Below are 20658 nucleotides of genomic sequence, written 5' to 3'. Positions count from 1 at the left end.
AAACCCACCTGGTCTTATGTGAAAAACTAATTGCTGACGTGTGATCATTGTACTGATGCATGACCTAAATGTGCTTCAGCTTCAGGGCGTGAGCCGATGGTTTTTCAGGATTTTCTTGTAGAAATCATCATTCTTCAGCTGACATTTAGGATTCCTGTTTAAGACACCACTCGTTGAGTAGTGGTGTCGCAAAAAAAAACCCCAAACAAAAGCAGGAACTGACATTTTCATCAGTGCAGAGATGTTTAAGTTGGAGATGAGGATGTCATTTACGAGTACACTCTGTCCTAACCACCTGCATAAAGAATGACAAATGTGAAAGGTCTAACGTGGTGGACGTTTATCATTTGTGGTGCTCAATGGATGAATATATTTATTTTTCATTGTAAAAACAGAATTTCTCCTTTACATTTTCATAATCACGTGTGCCTGATTCTCGCCCTCAGGCCATATGTTTGACACGCCTGAGCCAGGCAGACTGTGTACATTTGTACCAGAGTTATACAAATTAAACAGGACACCTGTGACCTGGTAGTTTAACCTTTACTATAGCAGGCAGCACTTCATATGCATGCAGTTTTGCATTTTTCAGTTTAATTCTTGAGTTATTCTTTTATATTATACGTTTTTATATATGCTGTACGGAACGGTTAAGGGTTCTTTCTATACAGCCTTGGACTAAAAGGGCTCTCCACTCTTGCAGAAGTTGGAACATGGCTGCCATCTAGTGGACACTTCAGCACTTTTACATCAGCCATTCAATGCCTTTGTTTTCTTTGAGAAGCCCCACTTGGTATGAATGTCAGTACAGGAATCCTGATCTGATGATACTAAAACTCACCTTATATAACATTTATGTTATTTTGTGTTTGGAAGTGAGTGCACAAAAAAAGAACCCTACAGTTTTTTAATTCTTTTACCTGAGTCACCACTTTTATTATTTTCCAGACCGAGGTGCATCCATGAAAGTAATAACTCAAGACCTGTTTGTATAATGACACTTACAGCAACAAATGGTTATGAATTTGACTCTCACAACATCATTTTGTTGAGAAGGACTGGTTTTAAAAGGCAAAACAACATTTGAACGGCAAAAGCTCCAATCAACATGTTCATGCTGTAACTATTTGTTAACAGAAGCGCTGCTTTTATTGCTAAGGTTTCAAACAAAAAAACAAAAAAGGACACCAGTGTGGATTTTGAATCAATCACATATTCAGTGCTTTCAGTGTTTCATTAACATCGTTGTTCAGACAGCAGGCTATTTTCAAAACACCTCCAGGTCTGCAGCGTTGTAGACCACTGCTGTCTCCTCAGTGCCCACAGCAGCTTCCTCTTGAGCCTCCTCGTCTTCTGCAGCTTCCTCCAGAGACTCCAAAGCCTCGTTGGTATCACTGGCAAAAGTCTCTCTGGAGACGTCATCATGCTCCTGCAGGTTTAGGGTGCCGATGGCCTGCTTCATCTTTTTGGCCACCAAATGTCGCCTCCTCTTCTGGGCAGCCTTCTTGCTCTTGTACTCCTTCACCTGTTCCTCAAAGAATATCTGCTTGATCTGGGCCTTGGTGATACTGGGGGTGTTCTTCAGCAGGTTGAGATACACCCCACCCGGTGTCCGACGCCTGCTGCCGTCCATGGTGTACACACCGCCACTCTCCTCCAGGGTGGCAGTCTCTCCGAGAAGTTCTATGGCTTTTTTCTTGCCAACTACTTTGACAACTCGAGTGATCAGCTCCTTTTTGGGCTCCTGCAGCCTGAACGCAATCTCCTCTATCACCTTATCATCTGGGTCACCTTCTGTGATCTCATAGCGGCCCTTGATGTCCATCTCTGCTCTGGGGCCCAGCCGCTCCTTTGCAGGTCTCTTTCTCTTTGCATCACCTCCTGTGTTCTCCTCTGACCCCCTACCCTTCATGTACTCCTCCAGCTCAGCATCCAGCATGCTCACTTCTCCTCCTTCCTTTGACTGTGCCTCCATCTCCCTCTCCTTCTCCATTATCTTCCGAGCTAGGACGAAATTATAAGTCTCCACATTCCTGGTGGACATGCCAACACCATCCATGCCAAATATGCCAAGTTCTGCAGTGATAGCGTCCTGGCACTGCTCTTGTACTACAGAGCCCCAAATGTTATTCACCTTGCGGCCACCCGTCGTCCCCTGGGCGGGCACAGGGGTCGGCCCTAGCCGGGCGCTGCATGCAGGCGGCTGTGGAGCACTGGACACTTTCTGGCGTTTCCGGCGCCAAACAGCCGCCTCCTCGTCAGAGGACTCCGGGTCACTGTCACTAGACTCTGCCGTCCTACCTGTGCTGCGATAAGCTGCGGCTGGAAGTGTCTGAGCATAGGCTCTGTTCTGGAAAGACTGGCCGCAGAAAGCCGGGGGAACCTGGGGTCGAGCTTCTTGTGCTGCTGTGGCTGGTCCCATCTCAGTATCCGAGCTGGACCCAGAGATCTCTCCATCTTCCAGGTCACCGTCCATGAGATCTCTGCCTCCCGCCATTTCTTGTCTGAAAGCCACACCGAAGCTAATGGCCGTACACTCCTGTTTTATTACATCGGCTAAAGTTGAGGCCACTAATTAGCGTGAACAGCTAACGCTGCACCGTTAGCGGCTAACGACACCGTTGAACCCAACAGAGAATTAATTAAGTCCGGGTTACAGAGGAAATACCTCCAGTGCAGGCTACAGCAGCAGGCCTTCTGCTCTGTATACAGCTGGACTTCAGCCTTGCTCTACTATTTCAGTCACACACTGAACTGCTAGGAAGAAGCTGACAGACCAACTTGAAACTCACAGAAAAAAAATCCGCGCTAGGCTAAACCGACACTTCCGCCTTCAAATTCTGACACCCTTTCAAAATAAACAAAAGCGATTAAACGTTAGAACGTTCGTTATAAACGAACCACGTCAAATATGGTTGAGAAGTATCCTAAATGTAAATATATATTACTTCAATACTTTATTTACAGCTAACGTGCAAACCAATAGGTCACATAGGCAGTTAGTCGTGTGGCAGCAATTTTCATATTTCCATATAACAGGTTGATCAATGTCTGAAATATAAAGTTATTTGTTCAGGTGTGTTTATCTCTGTTTTTTATTGGTTTAAGGAGAGTGTAAGAATAGATTTCTTTGTGCGGTTGTCATCAAATCCTGTGATATTTTTTCCCTACTATGAAAAAAGTAAGTCGTCATCTCCGGCGGATGTTGCGTCAGCAGAACGGCACCGTTACAGATAAACAATATGGCAATGTCCGTACAGTGCCTCACGTCTGCTGGGAGATTTTTCTTACAAAGACATTTACTGAAGAAGAATTCGATAAGCAGGGTAAGAAGAATTGATTCATAGTCATGTTTGGAGTTTCTCATTTAATTGATATGCCCGTGACAGCTGCCAGTGCTCAGTGTCATAGAGGAAAAGCTCTGCGCATGGCCGGCTTGTTTGCGAACAGCTATTTAAGCTAGCTTAGCTATCACGTGATCAACTCTTACTGTGATGTTTGGATGTCCCTGTGTAACAGAACCGCCAATGGGGCAGATTCATTCATTATCGCTGACTGGTAGCAGCAAACGTAACGCTCTAAGTTTTGAAGCGTCATGGTGACTGGCTGTCCTTCTCCCGTAGTTCACTGCTGGACCGCACAGACTCTTGGTTACCCAAGCTGCTCACCAGGTGGCGCTAAATGTTCCTGAAACCAAGGTGACTGCTTTAGAGAACGGACTCCGGGTGGCATCTGAGGACTCGGGGCTCCCCACCTGCACAGTAAGCTGGAAGTAAACAGTTTAAAACAGGCTGCTTTAATACATGCACGTAAATATGTTGTTAAAATACCATAACCATTGTGAAGCAGCCAGCCAAATGTAATAGGCATGACAAAAAATGTTAGCATCTGCTAGCTTTGCCACTACAGGCTGAGATGTGGGGTTGTGGTACAGTAGCAGCAGTTTGTGGAAGCGTATATTAATTCCTGCTTTGTTCCAGGTGGGCTTGTGGATAGATGCCGGGAGTCGCTATGAGAACGAGAGAAATAACGGCACAGCGCACTTTCTGGAGCACATGGCATTTAAGGTGAGATGGCAGCTACGCAGCAAAGTTTTTAAAGCAGTGGTCTTTATTTGAATGTATCTGGCCTATGCAGAGAGGGAAGAATGCATTCTAATAGTTCACAGCAGTATAATAACAAAATAATGACATAAATGTAAAAATTCAGAGTTTCTTTATAAATGAAAGTAACATTCAAGACTTTGTTCACTTTGTCTGTATAAATGTGTGACAGGGCACCAGGAAACGCTCTCAGCTTGATCTGGAGTTGGAGATCGAGAACATGGGGGCTCACCTCAATGCCTACACATCCCGCGAGCAGACTGTTTACTATGCCAAAGCTTTCTCCAAGGATCTTCCGAGAGGTACGGGAGGGCAGAGGGGCTGAATGTTACATGGCAACATCTCAAACGAAAAACCTGGAATGTGTTAAAGCACAATAAAATATCTCTCTGTGTCAAAGCTGTGGAGATTCTGGCTGACATCATCCAGAACAGCACGCTGGGAGAGGCGGAGATCGAGAGGGAGCGAGGGGTGATCCTTCGAGAGATGCAGGAAGTGGAGACCAATCTGCAAGAGGTGGTCTTTGATTATCTGCATGCTACAGCGTACCAGTCCACAGCGCTGGGAAGAACCATCCTGGGCCCCACTGAGAACATCAAGTGAGACCAAACACCTAAAAAACACAAAGTACTCTGAGGTTTGCTGAAAGCATCCTGCACAGCTTAGCTTCCTGCTGTGTGTTTGTGACGCAGGACCATCAACAGAGGAGACCTGGTGGAGTATATCACCGCTCACTATAAAGGACCCAGAATAGTGTTGGCTGCTGCTGGAGGTTAGAGCTGTTTTCTGCTCACGTTTCGTTAACATTTTCTGTAAACCTGCAACAAACAGTCACTGATGCATGAGCACTGCTCAAAGTATGCAATAAATTCTGAACCAGAGTAAAGTTGATCTGATCTCCAGGACTCGCTCCCTCTCTGATCAGGTGTCTGTCATGACGAGCTCATCGATTTGGCCAAGTATCACTTTGGAAAACTTCCCAGCAGACATCAAGACGAAGCCCCGGCTCTTCCTCCGTGCCATTTCACAGGAAGTGAGGTAAGGCTAACTTTAGTTTCTCACTACTGCATAACGGGGCGTCACATCAGCACAGAGCAGCTACTGTGTTATTTAAAGAATGAGATCGAGTGTATCAGAGTAACACGGTTGTCTCTAAGGTGGATGCAAATGAAGGGTGATGGCTCAGACATGTCCACGTCTTGGAAAATGTTTAAAACACACATATTACTTGAGATGCCTTAAATCTAGTTCAGATGGGTCTACAAGTGAATATGACTTTAGTCAGATGGTACGCGAGTTTCTGCACATTTTTTTTTAATATATTTTTATTAGGATTTTGTTCATAGTAACAGACAATGACAAAAAGAACAAGTACACAAGAACCAGAACAGAACTTAGCTCAGGCAATACAAGATTCTGAGGCACATACAAACCACAACCTCTCCAGGAATCAAAGCAAATCACAGTAAGGCAAGGCAAGGCAAGGCAAGTTTATTTGTATAGCACAATTCAACAACAAGGTGATTCAAAGTGCTTTACAGAGACATTAGAAACAAAAACAAATAAAAAGCATGATTTAAAATTGATTAACACAAGCAAACAAACAAACTAACTAATTAACAAACAAACAACAAACAACAGTATATAAAATCAAAACAGATAAAATCAGAACAGTAGATAAAATCAGTAGTTAAATGTAAGTTTTGAAATTTAAGCTTAAAGTGTGGATTTGGTGCTTTATTCAAATGCAGCTGAGAACAGGTGAGTCTTCAACCTGGATTTAAATAAACTGAGTGTTTCAGCTGATCTGAGGCTTTCTGGGAGTTTGTTCCAGATATAAGGAGCATAAAAGCTGAATGCAGCTTCTCCGTGTCTGGTTCTGACTCTGGGAACTGATAAAAGACCGGATCCAGATGACCTGAGGGATCTGGATGGTTCATACTGGGTCAGGAGGTCATTGATGTATTTTGGTCCTAAACCATTCAGAGCTTTATAGACCAGCATCAGAACTTTAAAGTCTATCCTCTGACGGACAGGCAGCCAGTGTAAGGACCTCAGAGCTGGACTGATGTGGTCCACTTTTTTGGTCTTAGTGAGGACTCGAGCAGCAGAGTTCTGAATGAGCTGTAGTTGTCTGACTGATTTTTTAGGTAGACCTGTAAAGATGCTGTTACAGTAATCAAGCCTACTAAAGATGAATGCATGGACTAGTTTTTCCAGGTCCTGTTGAGACATCAGATCTTTTATCCTTGATATATTCTTGAGGTGATAGTAAGCTGACTTTGTTATTGTCTTAATGTGTTTTTCTAAGTTTAGGTCTGCATCCATCACTACACCCAAATTTCTCGCCTGGTTTGTGGTTTTTAGATGTATAGATTGAAGTTCTCTGGTGACCTGTAATCGTTTTTCTTTGGCGCCAAAGACTAAGATCAATAAGATCAATAGTCAGGCAAATGAATTCAGACTGGGAAAGCCTCTGCACACGGTTTAGATTTTCAGTCGGACTTGGATCATCCAGTGTGACTGCATCATGCAGGTTCATGCAGGCTGTGCTTTCTAGTTCACACGGCATCAGGCTTTCATTAATGGAAACCTTTTAGATGAAGAAGGCGATAGATGTGTCGGATATTCCCTGAAATGAACGATTATACTGCAGCTGGACATGCTCGGGGAGACGGTGAGATATCGTTTAGAGGAGTAACCAGAACAAGTTTGCTTTCAAGTTGTATTTAAAGTGGTTTAAAAGACGTGTAAAAACAGTCATGAATTCAGTTTCTATATACACATATGCATCCTGTCGTCTGCTGCTCGTCTCACAGATTAGATTTGCTCTTTAACCCAGCTCTGCCTTCAAAACAAAAGCGTTGACAGTTCCCCACTAACTCCTGCCGGCCTGTATCACAGCACTGAGAACTGTAGATACTTCCAGTTAGGGCTGGGCCATATTATACCGTTCACGGTAATACTGGTATAATGTTAGGCAACGATAGGAAAATGAAATATCGCGATAGAATATGAGTAAAACGCGCATGCGCGGTGCCTTTGTTTTCATACGCACATGGCCGATTGTTGAGTGAAACAGATGAACCAGAATTGGTTTGTAAAAATGGTGCAGCTTCAGTGATGTGAAACTGGTTTGGTGTTTGTCCGTCAGATACACGACAAAGCACATTTTTTTGCAGAACATGCAAGCGGCCGTCGTTATTGTCGTATTTGTCGGACTAAGATGCTCTTAAATAGGGATGGGTACCGGTGTCCGGTGCCATGATGGCACCGGTTCTGACAAACGGTAGTAACCAGACCGAAAAGCAGCGCACATTTCGGTGCTTTATTTCGGTGCTTTTTTTCCCTGAGCTGTGATAGACTTCTAGCCAATCATTTTACGTTTCCCAGGATAGTAGGCGGGGCCAGGTACGTACGTTCAGTTAGAGCAGAGCTACAGATTAAAAATGTCCAAGGCGAAGCGGTCAAAAGTCTGGCTGTACTTCACAGCAAAATATGCAAACTCAGCAGCAACAAGTGCTTTAAGCTGATACTGTGATACTGTCAAAGGAGGTAACTCCTCAAATCCGATGAAACACCTGGCGACGCATAGTGTTTTTTTTTAAAGCCGAGAAATGCGCTGTATTTGATAGCTTGCTGCGAGACCTCACACTGTGCACGTTGGGTGGGTTGCCAGTTATCGGACCCGGAGCAACATCCCCCAAAAACCCGAAGAATAGAGTCCTGGCCCCTAGCCCTGCCAGTGTAGCAGAAATGATGAGGATGATGATGCAGCAGCAGCCGTTCTTCTCTGCGTGAGTAGCTTCATGTTGTTCGTGTGTAATTTACGTTGAGTAGGCTAACCACGTTATTACATTAATGCATGTAAGGTGAACTAGCAAACATCATCATAGCTACATGCGGCTGTCTTCTTGTTTGATGGCAGATGCTCCCTTCACCCTGGCCAAAAAGGCTAAAATGACCAAAGAAAAAGTGGGAAACAGCTGAACATGAGAGGTTTTTGGACAAAGTTTGTGTTTTTTCCATTGTTTAAGCACTGCTTCCAGCCAAGAGTATATACCATATATGCCCCATAGCTGCAGAAAAGGCTAACATTGTTATCTTTTTACAAAAAAAAAAAACAGCTGAACATGAGAGGTTTTTGGACAAAGTTTGTGTTCTCCATTCTTTAAGCACCGGTTCGAGCACCGTTTAAGCACCGGCACCGTTTCAAAAGTACCGATTTGGCACCGGTATCGGATAAAACCTAAACGATACCCATCCCTACTCTTAAATCTGGGAGTAATCTGGGTCCTAAACTCCGTATGCTTCAGGTCAAACGACACTGCAGCATCACTGAGAGTTTAAAAACTGTCTAAATTCTTTCATCTTTAATAAAACGATCAGCATTGCTGCTTTACCAGGTGAAACTATGAAGTTTAACTTCCAGGCATCCATGAAAACAAAATGTATTACATTTAACGGAGTTAGAAGTTAGCAGGAAGCTAGCGGAAGTTAGCTCGCTAGTTTCGCTAGTTACCTAAGCATGATATAGCATGTTCTGACTGAGAGATTTCTGAAAAAAATCAAACGTACAGCTCTGCTATCACTTCCAACATAAATGAAGACAGGAAACTAAACAGCAGTGACGTTTGTAGGGTTACTGAAGTTGGGCTAGCTGGTATATAATGATGTGCTACGTGATCGCTAGCGACACAGCTATGTTAGCATAACATAAACAGTGAAGCTGGAGGACGAACGCTAACACTTTTCCACTTATAAAAGTTAACGTGAAGGTTCTTCATGGTTAGAAACAAATGCAATCGCATGGCAGGATGCTGTAAACGGACCAAACTTCAGTCAGGAGAACAACTGAGATAATCCATCCACAATACGAGGTTAGTCATTAATATACTGCAACAACATGGGAATAGAGCAGCTGCAGAGAATTCAACATTAATGAATCAATGGTACAGAAGTGGAGGAAGCAAGAAGAATGAGTTTAATAAAATTTGATTTATCTGACTGCTTTGTTTCGCTTAATGTGCCTTATAATCCCGTGCACCTTATGGTCCAAAAAATACGTACTGCACACTGCAGTTTAATGTTGCAAAGCACCTCTTTTTAACTTCAGTGGATATTATACATGGTTATGCTCAGGATATGTCAGCCCATTTCTACTGGAAATGCCTTTTGGTTAAACTTTCAGCAAGGAATTTGCATTTGCACGGTTACATTTTTATAAAGCTTTAATGTACATAAAAACCAGCTTCTTGTTTACGTAAAAATAAATGGAAGGTTGTCTTTTTGTGCTAGTAATGTTGTGGAGGTGTATTTTGTCTCGCATCAATTATATCGTCAGTTATATCGTTATCGCAAAGTTTCAAATATATATCGTGATAAATATTTTTGGCCATATCGCCCTGCTCTACTTCCAGTAGACCTCAGTTAAGTATTTGTGTGCTTTCTATCATTCGTTGACTGTGAAACTGGTGCAGTTTCATTTCAAGTTATTAAAAAAAGCTTTAATTTGGTGAATGCTTCAGGACTCTGTTACGGTTTCAGATCAGAGTCCGTGACGACAAAATGCCACTCGCTCACATCGCCATCGCCGTGGAGGCTGTCGGATGGTCTCACCCCGACACAATCCCACTCATGGTAGCCAACACGCTCATTGGAAACTGGGACCGCTCGTTTGGTGGAGGCGTGGTGAGTACTGAGGAAACCTTGGATGTGGCACGTGTTGTTTTCTCTGTGCTGCTGCTAAATGCTCTTCCTCTTCTTCGCCATCTTTAAATAAAAACTGACCACACATACGTGCTCAGCATTTATTCAGCGAACCGTTTGTTTCTATGTCCTCTGAGTTTAGAATCTATCCAGTAAGCTGGCTCAGATGGCCTGTCAGGGGAACCTGTGCCATAGCTTCCAGTCCTTCAACACCTGCTACACAGACACAGGCCTCTGGGGACTCTACATGGTGTGTGAACCCGGCACCATCAACGACATGATGCACTTTACTCAAATGGAATGGTGAGCGCGCTCAGATCAGTTTAGTCGTCAAAGTTTTAAAGAAGGTTAAACCTGCTGACTGAACGTGTTTAACGCTTGTGTGTCGCTGCTTCCTGTCAGGATTTCTCTTTGTACCAGTGTGACGGAGAGCGAGGTAGCTCGGGCCAAGAACCTGCTCAAGACCAACATGCTGCTGCATCTGGACGGTAAGGCAGCGTGACTGTAGAGCGTGCAGTCGTGCGGCGCCTGGTTTCACGTGTTGATCTGCTTCCTCCAGGATCCACCCCAATCTGCGAGGACATCGGCAGACAGATGCTGTGCTACAGTCGCAGGATCCCTCTGCATGAGCTGGAAGCCCGCATTGATGTGAGTCGACAGGTTCTTCTGCTCTGTCAGTAACTGTTACCGGAAATCCAACTGAGGGCTGCGTTTTGTACAAGTTCATAACTCTGTGTACTCTTAGTATCCAGCAGCTACGGTTGGCTCTGTTATTGCAGCTCAAACTGAGGCCTGTACTTCACTTTTTATTTACCTGGTAACCATGGTAACCTGTTTAGACAGATTATAGTGGTGAGACTGCGTCGCGTCTCCAACACCTCCACGTTGATGCGTCCTTAGCGCGTGGTGTCGCAGAACGTCGCAGCTGAATTCCACCTTTGTGACTGTTGAACGTAGAAAAACTGCAACCAGAGGAGGAAGTGAGATCCCAGGAACGTTGAGCTTTCTGGCACTCGTCACGTGTGCTTATTTGCTGCTTCCATATTTAAAGTTAAAATGCATCATAAGAGTATATTTTTTCATAAGGCCAGGTTTCTTTACATTTAAAGCAGTAAGACCAGAACAATAACAGAGTCACAGTGATAAACTGTGTGAGGCTGAGAAAACCTCAATGTAAATCTGGTAACGTCCCAGCCGGTGTCTTTAAGCACGACCTGAAATAATGTTTGAAAAGCTCTTTTTGCCCTGATCCTCCACCATGTTTGTCTCTGGCTCTCCACAGGCCATCGACGCCAGCACCATAAAGGACGTGTGCACCAAATACATCTACAACAGAGCTCCTGCCATCGCAGCTGTCGGTACGTTTTCAAACACGGGACGCCTGCAGAGGCTGAACCTAACGAAACTCGGAGTGTACGATAAAAGGAAGCCGGCGGCTCAGTGTGGGGAGTGAATCCCAGTTTGAACTCTGCTGGTGATGCAAGTGATCGTCACTGTGACGGCTGAACTATGCAGACTGATGTTTTAGCTTTTAGCCCTGATTTACAATTTTAATCAGTTTTCTGTCGCCTGTAAAGAAAAGAATGGTTTATCAGAACTCTGGGTTTAAATCTTGAGCCAAAACAGGAAGTGAGCGTAGCTTCAAGTGTGACGATGCAGTCAGTCAAAGATCAGAGCGTCTCTGGAACTCAGTCTGTGTTCAAACTCGTGTTTCTGCCTGATGTTAAAGCAGATAAGCAATAAGTTTGTTTGTTCTCAGGTCCAATCGAACAGCTGCCCGACTACAACCAGATCCGCAGTGGGATGTTCTGGATGAGAAGCTGAGCAGGACACGCTGAGGAAGTGGACAAATGCAAAATTTAAGTCGTGTCACGTTATTTTTTCCTTCTTTTTATTATAAAATAAAGACCAACACAATAATGTTAAAATAACAGATTCTATTAACGCGTGGTTCTTGTCATTTTTTATTTTTGGCTGCCACTTGTTCCTGAGCAGCTTTCTTGGCTTTGACCATCTCCACCAGTTCCTGTCAGAGGAAAAAGGAAACGTGTTAGTTCCTCAGTTTGTCGCTGCAGAGTTTCACGCTGCAGTAAAAACACTTTAATGCAAAACACGAGCCTTCTGAGCACAGACCACGGCAGCAGCATACCTTATACCTCTTCATACAGTCCTTCTTGCTTCGTCCACGCACAGCAGCTGCGATCTTCTCCCAGCGCTCAGGCGTGTTGACCGGGTAGGTCTTCAGGGCTTGTTCTAGAAGTTTCTGCTCCTCTGTGGTCCAGGGGGCAGCATTCCCATCACTGCCTGAGGCTGAGGGGCCACACGTGACAACACAATCGTCAGGAACTCTCAAAAGCTCACAGCTGACGACTGAATGTTTTCATTACATCAGCTACTAAATAACGACTGGGACAAAAACGAGCCATCTACAGTAGCTGTGCCCCAAATAGAGACCAGCTCAGCTGCAGTAGGTGTGGTCTAGGGCCGCCACAAACTATTACTTTGATAGTCGACTAATCAGATCATCATCCATTGGACGTACAACGTACAGCTTATTGCACCAGCAGCATCTGCTCTTATTTAACTATCATTAGCTTACAGCTTTAAGTGTTTAAGGTGCTAACTAAAAATAAAGACAAGATGATAGTTTATTAAATTTTAATGAAATCTGCAGATTGTTTCGGTGAAGTTTAATAAACTCATTGCTATCTAAAATATAACAGGACACCGGAGTATATTCTGGAGCATCTCACACTTCTGATGATCAGCTGTCTGCTTGACGTTTATTCAGCTGTGTAAAAACTATAACTTTAATCTCAGCCAAACCGATTTACTCAGGAACAAATAAAATACTGAAAAAAGGCCAAACAATAACATTTGAAGACGATTTGCCGGGAGTCCGGTGTTCTCACGGCTCTAGTGGGCCTAGCCCCCGGCTAGCTATCGAGCTAGTGGGTAACAGACGTCTCCGAAGACGTCGGAGCGCTTTTGAAAATATGCGGTGTCCTGATAAACTGAGCAGATATTTGAGGTTTACACAGCTACATTCTCGCCTGAAAATATGTTAAACGTTTATTTTGTGACCCAGAAAGAATAATAAGAGTAAAGTTAAAACTAACTAGCTGCCGCCATTGTTGGAAACTGGAATTGGCAAGGCCACGCTATGAATTCTGGGATAGGTGGGCCACGAAGTATACACCTGACCCATCCTTCAAATCTGGGGAAATGAAGGCCGCGTTTGTCAGAGTCTTCGAATTTGTGCAGCCTTTGTCGTGTCGCTGTAACATAATCGGCCTACAAATGCGGGCACAGGAGGATGCGGTTCCTGAATTTGGACGCTGTCACTACCGGATCCGTACCGGAAACCTGATCAGTACTCCGCATGCGCAAATCTTCCGTCACTTCCTCTCGTTGCCAACATTGCGAGAGTTAATGTATTTAAGTGACACGGTTAGCGCCCAGTTAGCTCTTAGCATTTCTCAGCAGCTCTGCCTGCTTTTCGACTGCCCGGGACATTTAAACAATGGAGAATCCGTTTACAAACAAATTCATGCTTTTCTCGTCCCCCGATTGAGCAACAGCGCCGTAAAATAGAAAGAATGGCGCCTACTTACAGACTTAATAATACTGACTTAGTAATGTGTCACGTGAAGATTCATCAGCCAGATGAAGTGTTTACTGACAACTGACAGTGACAGCGCACATCATCATCACTATTCCAACAATCCTCTCCTCACAGACGAGCATAAACACACTCGACTGTCACTAAATCAGATTTAACACGCGCTTGACGCTAATTCAGTTTACAATAGGGTTCATTCGCTCGGTCAGCAGGTGGCGGTATCCTCGTACCCTGTACTGCACGGTCCAACTTTGCACAGGCGCAGTAAGGACCGGGGAGTCCTGATCCGTAACTATCGTGTTATTTTTCGTTTTTGTCTACATTATATTGAAATGCTTCATTATTGCAAACAATTTAAGAGATATTTATTATTCTTAAAATCTTGAGAGATACTTTGACCCGTAACTATTGTAAAATTGGCTCTGATATGGTGCAGGAAAATGTACAGGCATATTTAAAGTTCAAAGGATGTTAGTAAGATCACCGACTCGTTACACTGTAACATCGTGTTTGATCACAGCGAGCATCACTGGGATGTGTGGTAGCCTGTGTGCTTATGCAGTGAGCTAATGTGTTTCAGTCATTTCACAGAAGCGCTGACGTGTGCGTGTAATCTATTACTGACACGATCAGCACAGGGAGGAGACGTACTTGATAACATTTGATCCACAGCACGTCTTTGACATTCTGCTTGGTGATGGAGCCAATCAGAATCGATCAGGTGTGTGTGTCTACCCCAGCCTCACTTACCATCAAACCTCTCTGAGGGCACAGCGTTGTCGATGGAGGGCGGCACTGATGTGTGCTCCTTCTTGAACTTTTCAAATGCTTTTCTATTTATTTCATCTTTCTGCACCGGATCTGTGGATGAGACCGTAAACAGCAGCAGGTCAAAGCATCCATGCGCCTACAGATAAAACCGTGGTAAGCTGAGGTTTCTTTGTGAGCTTACCGAGTCGTTGCAGGTTCTTGGCTTTGTTAATGACGTCTTTGGCCGTCCTCTTCATGCCGCTGGTGGAGTGCGTGTTCATATAGTCAGCAATAACCTCCCACCTAGGAAACACGAAACAAGCTTTATTGACACACAGTTCCCCGATTGACGCCGGCTGTAATTCCGAGCGCTCACCTGGCGTTGGTTCCAGCAGGGAACAGGTTCACTGCTTTTATGAGCAGCTGGAGGTCCTCTTCGTTCCAGCCCTTCCCCCCGCCTGCTCCCCCGCTGGCCTGCTCAGAGCTGCGAGCCGCCTGCCTGGCCTGGATCTCAGCCTCCCTCTCCTTCTGCAGCTGAGCATTCACCTCCTGCACCTGAGGAAACAGCAGCAACCTGTTTGTCGACGTGCTGGCTCCTGATGGTCTCCGGCTTCAAACCTGAGGCGCTACAAAGAAAAAGTTCCTCTACCTGCTTTTCTACTGCTGCCTTGTTCTCCTCTTTAGAGCCCGAAGCCAACTCTTCATTGAGGGACTGTAGGCTGGAAAGAAACAACACACATGCGTCACATCTCATCAAATGCACTGCTGAAGCTTTATGAAATAATAATTACACTAAATCTTAATTCAAGCCTGTAGTTTGGCACATCATGTCAAACCACCAAGTTCTTCACACTTGTAATGAAACCACAGGCTCTTCTGTGTGCCAGAGAACTGCTCCTGCCTGCAGCTGCAAAGGGTTCCTCTCCAACACTGAAAGCTTTCAGCTGCAGATGAGCAAACCTGACCTGATGTTTCACAGATGATATCCCAGGTCATTCCTTTCATTATATGGTAAGCTGTTTAAATGTAACCAACATTATCAACAGCTTTACGCTCATCCAGGATCATCTCATGGTGGAAACCTGAATCCAGTTTGTTTCTTCAAAGTCGAGCAAGAAAACAAAAAGCATCACGCCCTTTGGCGACGGCGGCCCTTTGGCGACGGCGGCCCTTTGGCGACGGCGGCCCTTTGGCTAAAACTGACTCGTACCTTGTTAGTTCCAGGCGGTCACAGAGTTTCTCCACTTCCTCCATCATTTTCACACTGTCAGCCTCGTTGTCTGCAAAGTAGTTCCAGTTCTGTGGAGAGGAACAGCATCAGATAGTGAAAATGCACCAAGCAGCAGCAGCACACAAACACGTCTGACACTGTAGGCGCTTACCTTGCACATGGTCCTGAGTTTCTGCCTCTCCTTCTTGATGGCCTTCTTCTGGATCTCCTTCTCTTTCTTGGCCTGCTGGGCAGCCTGCTTGGCTTCCTCTTCCTCCTTCTCCTTTGCCAGCCGAGCTGCCTCCAGCTCCGCCCGCCGGGCCTGTCAGACACGCAGAACCTGAGCCTGTGACCAACTGAAGCTCAGCATCTTCTCACAGCATGAACTGAGCAGCTTTAAGAAGCTTCTTTGACTGGAAATATGTGTATTACCCACAGTGTGAAGCACTGAGTGGTGTTTTTGTCCAAACATGACAATAAGAAAACCAAACTGTCCAATACTGTCCACTGCTCAGATTCTGGTAAACAGAAGCGAACACTATCCACTCTTTAAATTTCATAACAGCTCCAGGTTAAGCTGCTCCTTCGTGATCCAGGTCACAGAGAGGATGGAGGAATTACAGCGCCTGAACCAGGACAGGAAGCTGTGTGAACATTTGTCCTGCAGTAACCCTCCTTCATTTATTGATTTATTTTCCCTTTGTCACGTTTGCACTGGCAGGAATAAACTCAGCATGGATTGTTTTAATCACCTTGTCTAACTAGAGGAGCAGCTAATGTAACACGAACGTCGCAGCTAACAGCACCAACCCAATGAGATGATTCTATGCTGCTAGCTTTACCGTTGGACGTAACAGTCGCACCTTTAGGCCAATCGACCTTCCCCGCCGTGAGTGACACCTACCCTCTCCTTCTCTTCCTGCTCTCTCTTCTTGGCCTCAGCTTTGGCTTTCTTCTCAGACTCCTTCCTGGATTTTTCTTCTTCTTTGAATTTCTTTATTCTAGGGTCGCAGCCGTAGGCAGTATCTACAGTGAAGCATGACAGACGATGAGTCACACTGCAGCCTCTTTTTACAGACCATCTCTGTACGTGCAGCAGCTATTTGCTCAATACTTCAGGGCTTTGTGTTGCTAATGAAGTGTGTGACTGTACCAACTAGTGTTCGTATTCTGTTCATCTCCTCCTTCTTCCTTTGAGCCCTCGAAGCTCGGTTCTGCTTTTCAATCCATCTCCTCTCATCACGACTACACGGGGGGAGAGTTGACGCGTTAGACGACAGAGGGCTAACACCTGCTTCATCAGGGCAGACGGGAGCTTACCATTCAGCCTTCTCCTTTTCTTCTTCATCCAAGTATGAAAATTCCCTCCAGGAGTCAAAGTTGTACCTTTAACCAAAGAGAAAAGAATGAACCTTTACCCTGTGTTTGTCTCGTTTTTTCATTCAAAGGAGCATCTCTCACTCTTCCACTTACCAAAAAGAGTAAAAATTATCCACTTCTTCAAAAGAGGACTCCGCGGTTCCAAGTTTGGGCACATGTTTCTTGGAAGACCATCTGGCATTTCTCTCAAAAACGGGAGCAAATCCCTCAAAAAAGTTCTCTTTCCCTTCACTCTTGGAAGGCACAGAATTGTCGAAGGTAGGATCTACACTGTCGAAGGCTCTCCTCTTCACGGGGTCGGACAAGATTTCCACAGCTGAGGTTCAACAGGTGGGTCAGTTAGTTCAGCAGATTCCAGAAACAATGTCTGTGTTGACGATTAGTTGCAGCACTGCGTACCTTTAGTGATGCAGGTGAAGTAGTCATTGTCTCCTTCCACGATCTGCTCCCCTGCAGCTTTCCTTTTGTCGGGATGGTGCTTCAGCACAATCGATTTGTCTGCAGATAAACGGCAGAGACTTGGGATCAAACTGCGTCATTACAACAAACCAGAGACATGAAACACGCGTGTAGGTGGGAACATACTCACGGGCAGCTTTGATCTGTTTCTGTGTCGCCTTGTACCTCAGGTGTGGGAGCCCAAGCACAGCATAGTGATCTTGATTCTGACAGGTTACAGGAGAGTATGCTGTGTCACATGACAGTAACGCTCAACGACATTATTGCAGCTCTTAAACTCTTTGGAGTCCCTCAGGGTTCCTGTTCCCCTGACTCTGTTAGCACCAACAGCTACACCTGTTATCAGATCACCGCTTCAAATAATCACTTAGTCCCAACACCGTACAGTAAATATGGGTTTACTTTAAAACATTACATCTGCACCGTCTTCTACAATCCACGTGCGGCCTTTTCGTTCCAGATAAACTCTAAAGTCAAAAGAAAAAACTCGCCTTCACATGTATCCGTCTACTTGTAACTAACGCTTTATTTTTAACGTGGAATACATTTCACTACAGGAAGTGCTCACTGTCGTTTGTAGCGATGAACCAAAACCGTTTAAGTTTGCGAGGCATTTCAGAACTCACCTGTGATTGGGTTTTTCAGCTTCATCTTAATGCAGTGAATCGAAGTCTTAGTGGCACTGACTGCAGGATCTGGCACAGGTGTTAACACCTCACCGTGAGATCATTAAACTAATGTTCTGTGACTCACAGATTAGATGCACTACTGCGCTGTAAGCACACGGCACCGTAACCACTGAAACGTCAGGTCAGACTGAGAAGCACAACCAGAAAAGCTTGAAATGGATAATTGTGTGTTTCAGAAACATGACTCAAAGGACTTCACGATGAACCACATTTTAATCTCAGACAATTAAATGAACGACACTGGAAATGCACGCTCCGCTGAGAGAACGAGGCAAAAGCAAGTCCAGCCCTGACGGGGCCTGATGACGTGCTGCATGTGCCTGGTGTGCAACAAACCCAAAGCCCTGAAACAGCAGAAAGTAAAGAGTTCATCCATCAAACTGGATTATTTTCCTCTGTTTGGAAAGCACAACACCGTTAACTGATTCAAACAAAGCAGCGGTTGCTAACGTGAATTATCATCGACTCAGGCATCATTAAAGCACGTCTGTGCAGCGTGTCAGTGCATCCATCAAACACACACACACGGCCAAAGATAAGCGTCCACAGACAGTGAGTATCGAAGGCTTTGGAAAACTGGCTGTGCTGCAAAACACGCACCATCACCGGTTCAACTGAATAGTTTTTCCAGACTGTAAACACATCACAGGGAAGTGGAGAGGGCTGTCAGGAACCTCACTCTGAAATTCCCAACACATTCTACTTTGCTTACAGAGCATGCCCTCAGGTCAGCTGAACAAACTCCCCATCATGTTTTAATAAACAGGATCACAGCAGAACTTTGATGATTTCAGTTTTTGTTACATTTCAGTAAAAATGTTTCATCCATATTTGTTTGTCTTCTAAGACAGAAGAACCGTTTAGTACCGATGTGAAAGCAGGGATCTCTTTGCAAACAGCTGAGATGTATTGTCACATACCTTCCAGTCTTTAGGATCAAGTTTTCGGAGCATGGAGTACTCCTCCAGCTGAAACTCCTCATCTGCAGACTCTTCTGAGGACTCCTCCTCTTCCTCCAGCTCCTGGAAGGAAGACGACACATTTCTGTTTCTCCTCCTTATGTAGGCCTCGAACCACCGACCCACGGGCTCCACCTGAACCTGTGCAGAGGCTGTGAGGAGGAAGAGACATTTTGGTAAATGAAGCATCTTTGCTCCCTTTTTTGTTACTACGACACTGTAAAACTAAGTGTTTCAGTACTTCGAATCATTACTTATCTTAAACTTGAACACTGCCAAGAGATTTTTAGCAAAGCCTCAGGCGTTAATTAGCATGTTAGGGCTAAAGCGTTTGCAACTTTTCAAAGCTTTACATTAGAAAGACTCCAAGGTGGAGGGCTCTGGCAGCTATGGCTGTCTTTTATGTACAGTCTATGATTGACGGCTGGGAAACTAAGAGGCTGTTTGGCAGCAAAGAGCTTCAGAGAGACTAAGCAGACTATGCTCAGAAAGGGTTTTACTGCCAATGTTGAGCAGGTTTACAACATTAGGAAATTGCTGCGGTACTTGGTGTGAAACATGCTGTAAGACAAACACTGAAACATAAAATAAAAATTGAAAGTGCTGAGCAGATTGGTATATACATGAATGCAGCTGATCATCAGTGCAAAAATGGAGCCGATGCAGAGAACACAGGACAGGGTCATATGCTTGAGGTGGGAACAGTCTTATGGTTATTGAAGAACTGAAGCAGAGCTGCAAGCACAGTGCGAGTGTCACAACCATCACTGCCCCAAACATGGTGGAAAGTCTCACTGCGAACTCAGGATCCTCCAAACAAGAACTCCCACAGCTGAGAGGTCCCAAAGGAAGCGCTCCCAGTGACTGACTGAACATGTCGCCTCTCTCTTGCTTTGTCATTTTAAAGCTACAAAAGTATAAAATGCATTATTACTGGAGATGAATCAGCCCTCACCGAGCAGCACCGACATGTGACACGCTGTGCGGCGACACAGTCACAGTTTAACGGCCGTCAGTCAGTAACAGGGAGCGCTGCGTGTGTCCACCTTCACGCCTGTCACAGTCGTTCAGCCCTTACGTAACAGCCAGGTACTGCTCCACATGAAAGGCTGTGAAATTCCAAACTAGTCTGTCATTAATAATAATAATTATAAGTAGAAGCCAACTAACCGGTGAAGCTGGTGAGACGCTCTGGCGGCAGCGAGTGAACCCGGCGACAAACGCCGTTTGGATAACCCGAGACACAACACGGCTAACTAATACAAACGCAGAGACTTTACCGAGCTTCAAATTAGCCGGCAATGTTAGCCTGCTGTGTGCTCTGTTTAGCTGCATGCTAACACGCAGAGCAGCAATCAGTGTGTAAGAGTGCCTGCTCAACTAGCTGCCTCCCTCTGACCTCCTTCAGTGCTTACCGGCAGCTGCTCTGTAGACAACCGTTTCGTCCCCATCCAACGCTTCCAGCAGCATTTTCAAAGCAGGTTACGCGAACATTCAGATGCCCGAATGATCAAGTGAGACCTTTAGAAAGTGCTACAGTCTGTGGCCCGCTCTCTACCACATGGGCCTCCTTGTGCCACTGCCAATCCGAGAACGAGCTCTGCTGTCACACCGCTAAAACCTCCGGGTGTCTCATCGCGCCTCGTCACTTGTAGTTCCGCCGTTTTTGTTTTGGTATTTATCTGTAGATTAAAACCTGGCCCCGCTAGCTAAACATGTCATACAGTTTCTCTAATAATTAGGATGTAAAAATGATACGCACAAGATTCCTGTAGCC

At 45.0% G+C, this 20658-nt stretch overlaps 3 protein-coding genes and 1 long non-coding RNA gene across 4 annotated transcripts in view; 2 read left to right on the top strand and 2 right to left on the bottom strand.

The window, feature by feature from the left end:
• LOC309692637 overlaps window positions 1-20658 on the top strand; it is a 137124-nt gene that overhangs the window by 14064 nt on the left and 102402 nt on the right. The window lies entirely within an intron of this gene.
• Window positions 904-2851, bottom strand: phax (phosphorylated adaptor for RNA export). Its single transcript, XM_082511282.1, has one exon. The coding sequence runs from the start codon at window positions 2495-2497 to the stop codon at window positions 1268-1270; it is 1230 nt and encodes a 409-aa protein (XP_082367408.1). The 5' UTR covers window positions 2498-2851; the 3' UTR covers window positions 904-1267.
• Window positions 3197-11743, top strand: pmpcb (peptidase, mitochondrial processing subunit beta). The gene is made up of 13 exons (XM_082511283.1): window positions 3197-3326; window positions 3624-3761; window positions 3981-4067; window positions 4276-4405; window positions 4504-4702; window positions 4796-4875; window positions 5029-5141; window positions 9651-9794; window positions 9955-10115; window positions 10215-10300; window positions 10372-10460; window positions 11095-11170; window positions 11572-11743. The coding sequence occupies exons 1-13, from the start codon at window positions 3243-3245 to the stop codon at window positions 11634-11636; spliced, it is 1452 nt and encodes a 483-aa protein (XP_082367409.1). The 5' UTR covers window positions 3197-3242; the 3' UTR covers window positions 11637-11743.
• Window positions 11682-20646, bottom strand: dnajc2 (DnaJ (Hsp40) homolog, subfamily C, member 2). The gene is made up of 16 exons (XM_082511280.1): window positions 20297-20646; window positions 18843-19033; window positions 17364-17439; window positions 17174-17272; window positions 16868-17090; window positions 16715-16780; window positions 16548-16639; window positions 16299-16420; window positions 15567-15716; window positions 15395-15483; window positions 14834-14903; window positions 14561-14739; window positions 14387-14487; window positions 14185-14295; window positions 11962-12122; window positions 11682-11838 (listed from the first exon to the last, which is right to left on the bottom strand). Exons 1-16 carry the CDS (start codon window positions 20349-20351, stop codon window positions 11770-11772), a joined length of 1854 nt encoding a protein of 617 aa, XP_082367406.1. The 5' UTR covers window positions 20352-20646; the 3' UTR covers window positions 11682-11769.

This window comes from Aulonocara stuartgranti (genome assembly GCF_965226115.1).
Source record: "Aulonocara stuartgranti genome assembly, chromosome: 17".
In the NCBI taxonomy this organism is placed as follows: Eukaryota; Metazoa; Chordata; class Actinopteri; order Cichliformes; family Cichlidae; genus Aulonocara; species Aulonocara stuartgranti.
This window is presented reverse-complemented; position numbering and strand designations above follow the sequence as displayed.

What these genes read in the sequence shown, in the direction of transcription:
- phax (XM_082511282.1), bottom strand. Translation starts at nt 2,497, where the DNA reads ATGGCGGGAGGCAGAGATCTCATGGACGGTGACCTGGAAGATGGAGAG.
- pmpcb (XM_082511283.1), top strand. Translation starts at nt 3,243, where the DNA reads ATGGCAATGTCCGTACAGTGCCTCACGTCTGCTGGGAGATTTTTCTTA. An exon ending in CATGCTGCTGCATCTGGACG is followed by an intron (nt 10,301 to 10,371) that starts GTAAGGCAGCGT and finishes TGCTTCCTCCAG; the next exon opens with GATCCACCCCAATCTGCGAG. An exon ending in AGCTGGAAGCCCGCATTGAT is followed by an intron (nt 10,461 to 11,094) that starts GTGAGTCGACAG and finishes GGCTCTCCACAG; the next exon opens with GCCATCGACGCCAGCACCAT.
- dnajc2 (XM_082511280.1), bottom strand. Translation starts at nt 20,351, where the DNA reads ATGCTGCTGGAAGCGTTGGATGGGGACGAAACGGTTGTCTACAGAGCA. An exon ending in GAAACAGATCAAAGCTGCCC is followed by an intron (nt 17,273 to 17,363) that starts GTGAGTATGTTC and finishes GTTTATCTGCAG; the next exon opens with ACAAATCGATTGTGCTGAAG. An exon ending in CAAGAACCTGCAACGACTCG is followed by an intron (nt 14,296 to 14,386) that starts GTAAGCTCACAA and finishes TCTCATCCACAG; the next exon opens with ATCCGGTGCAGAAAGATGAA.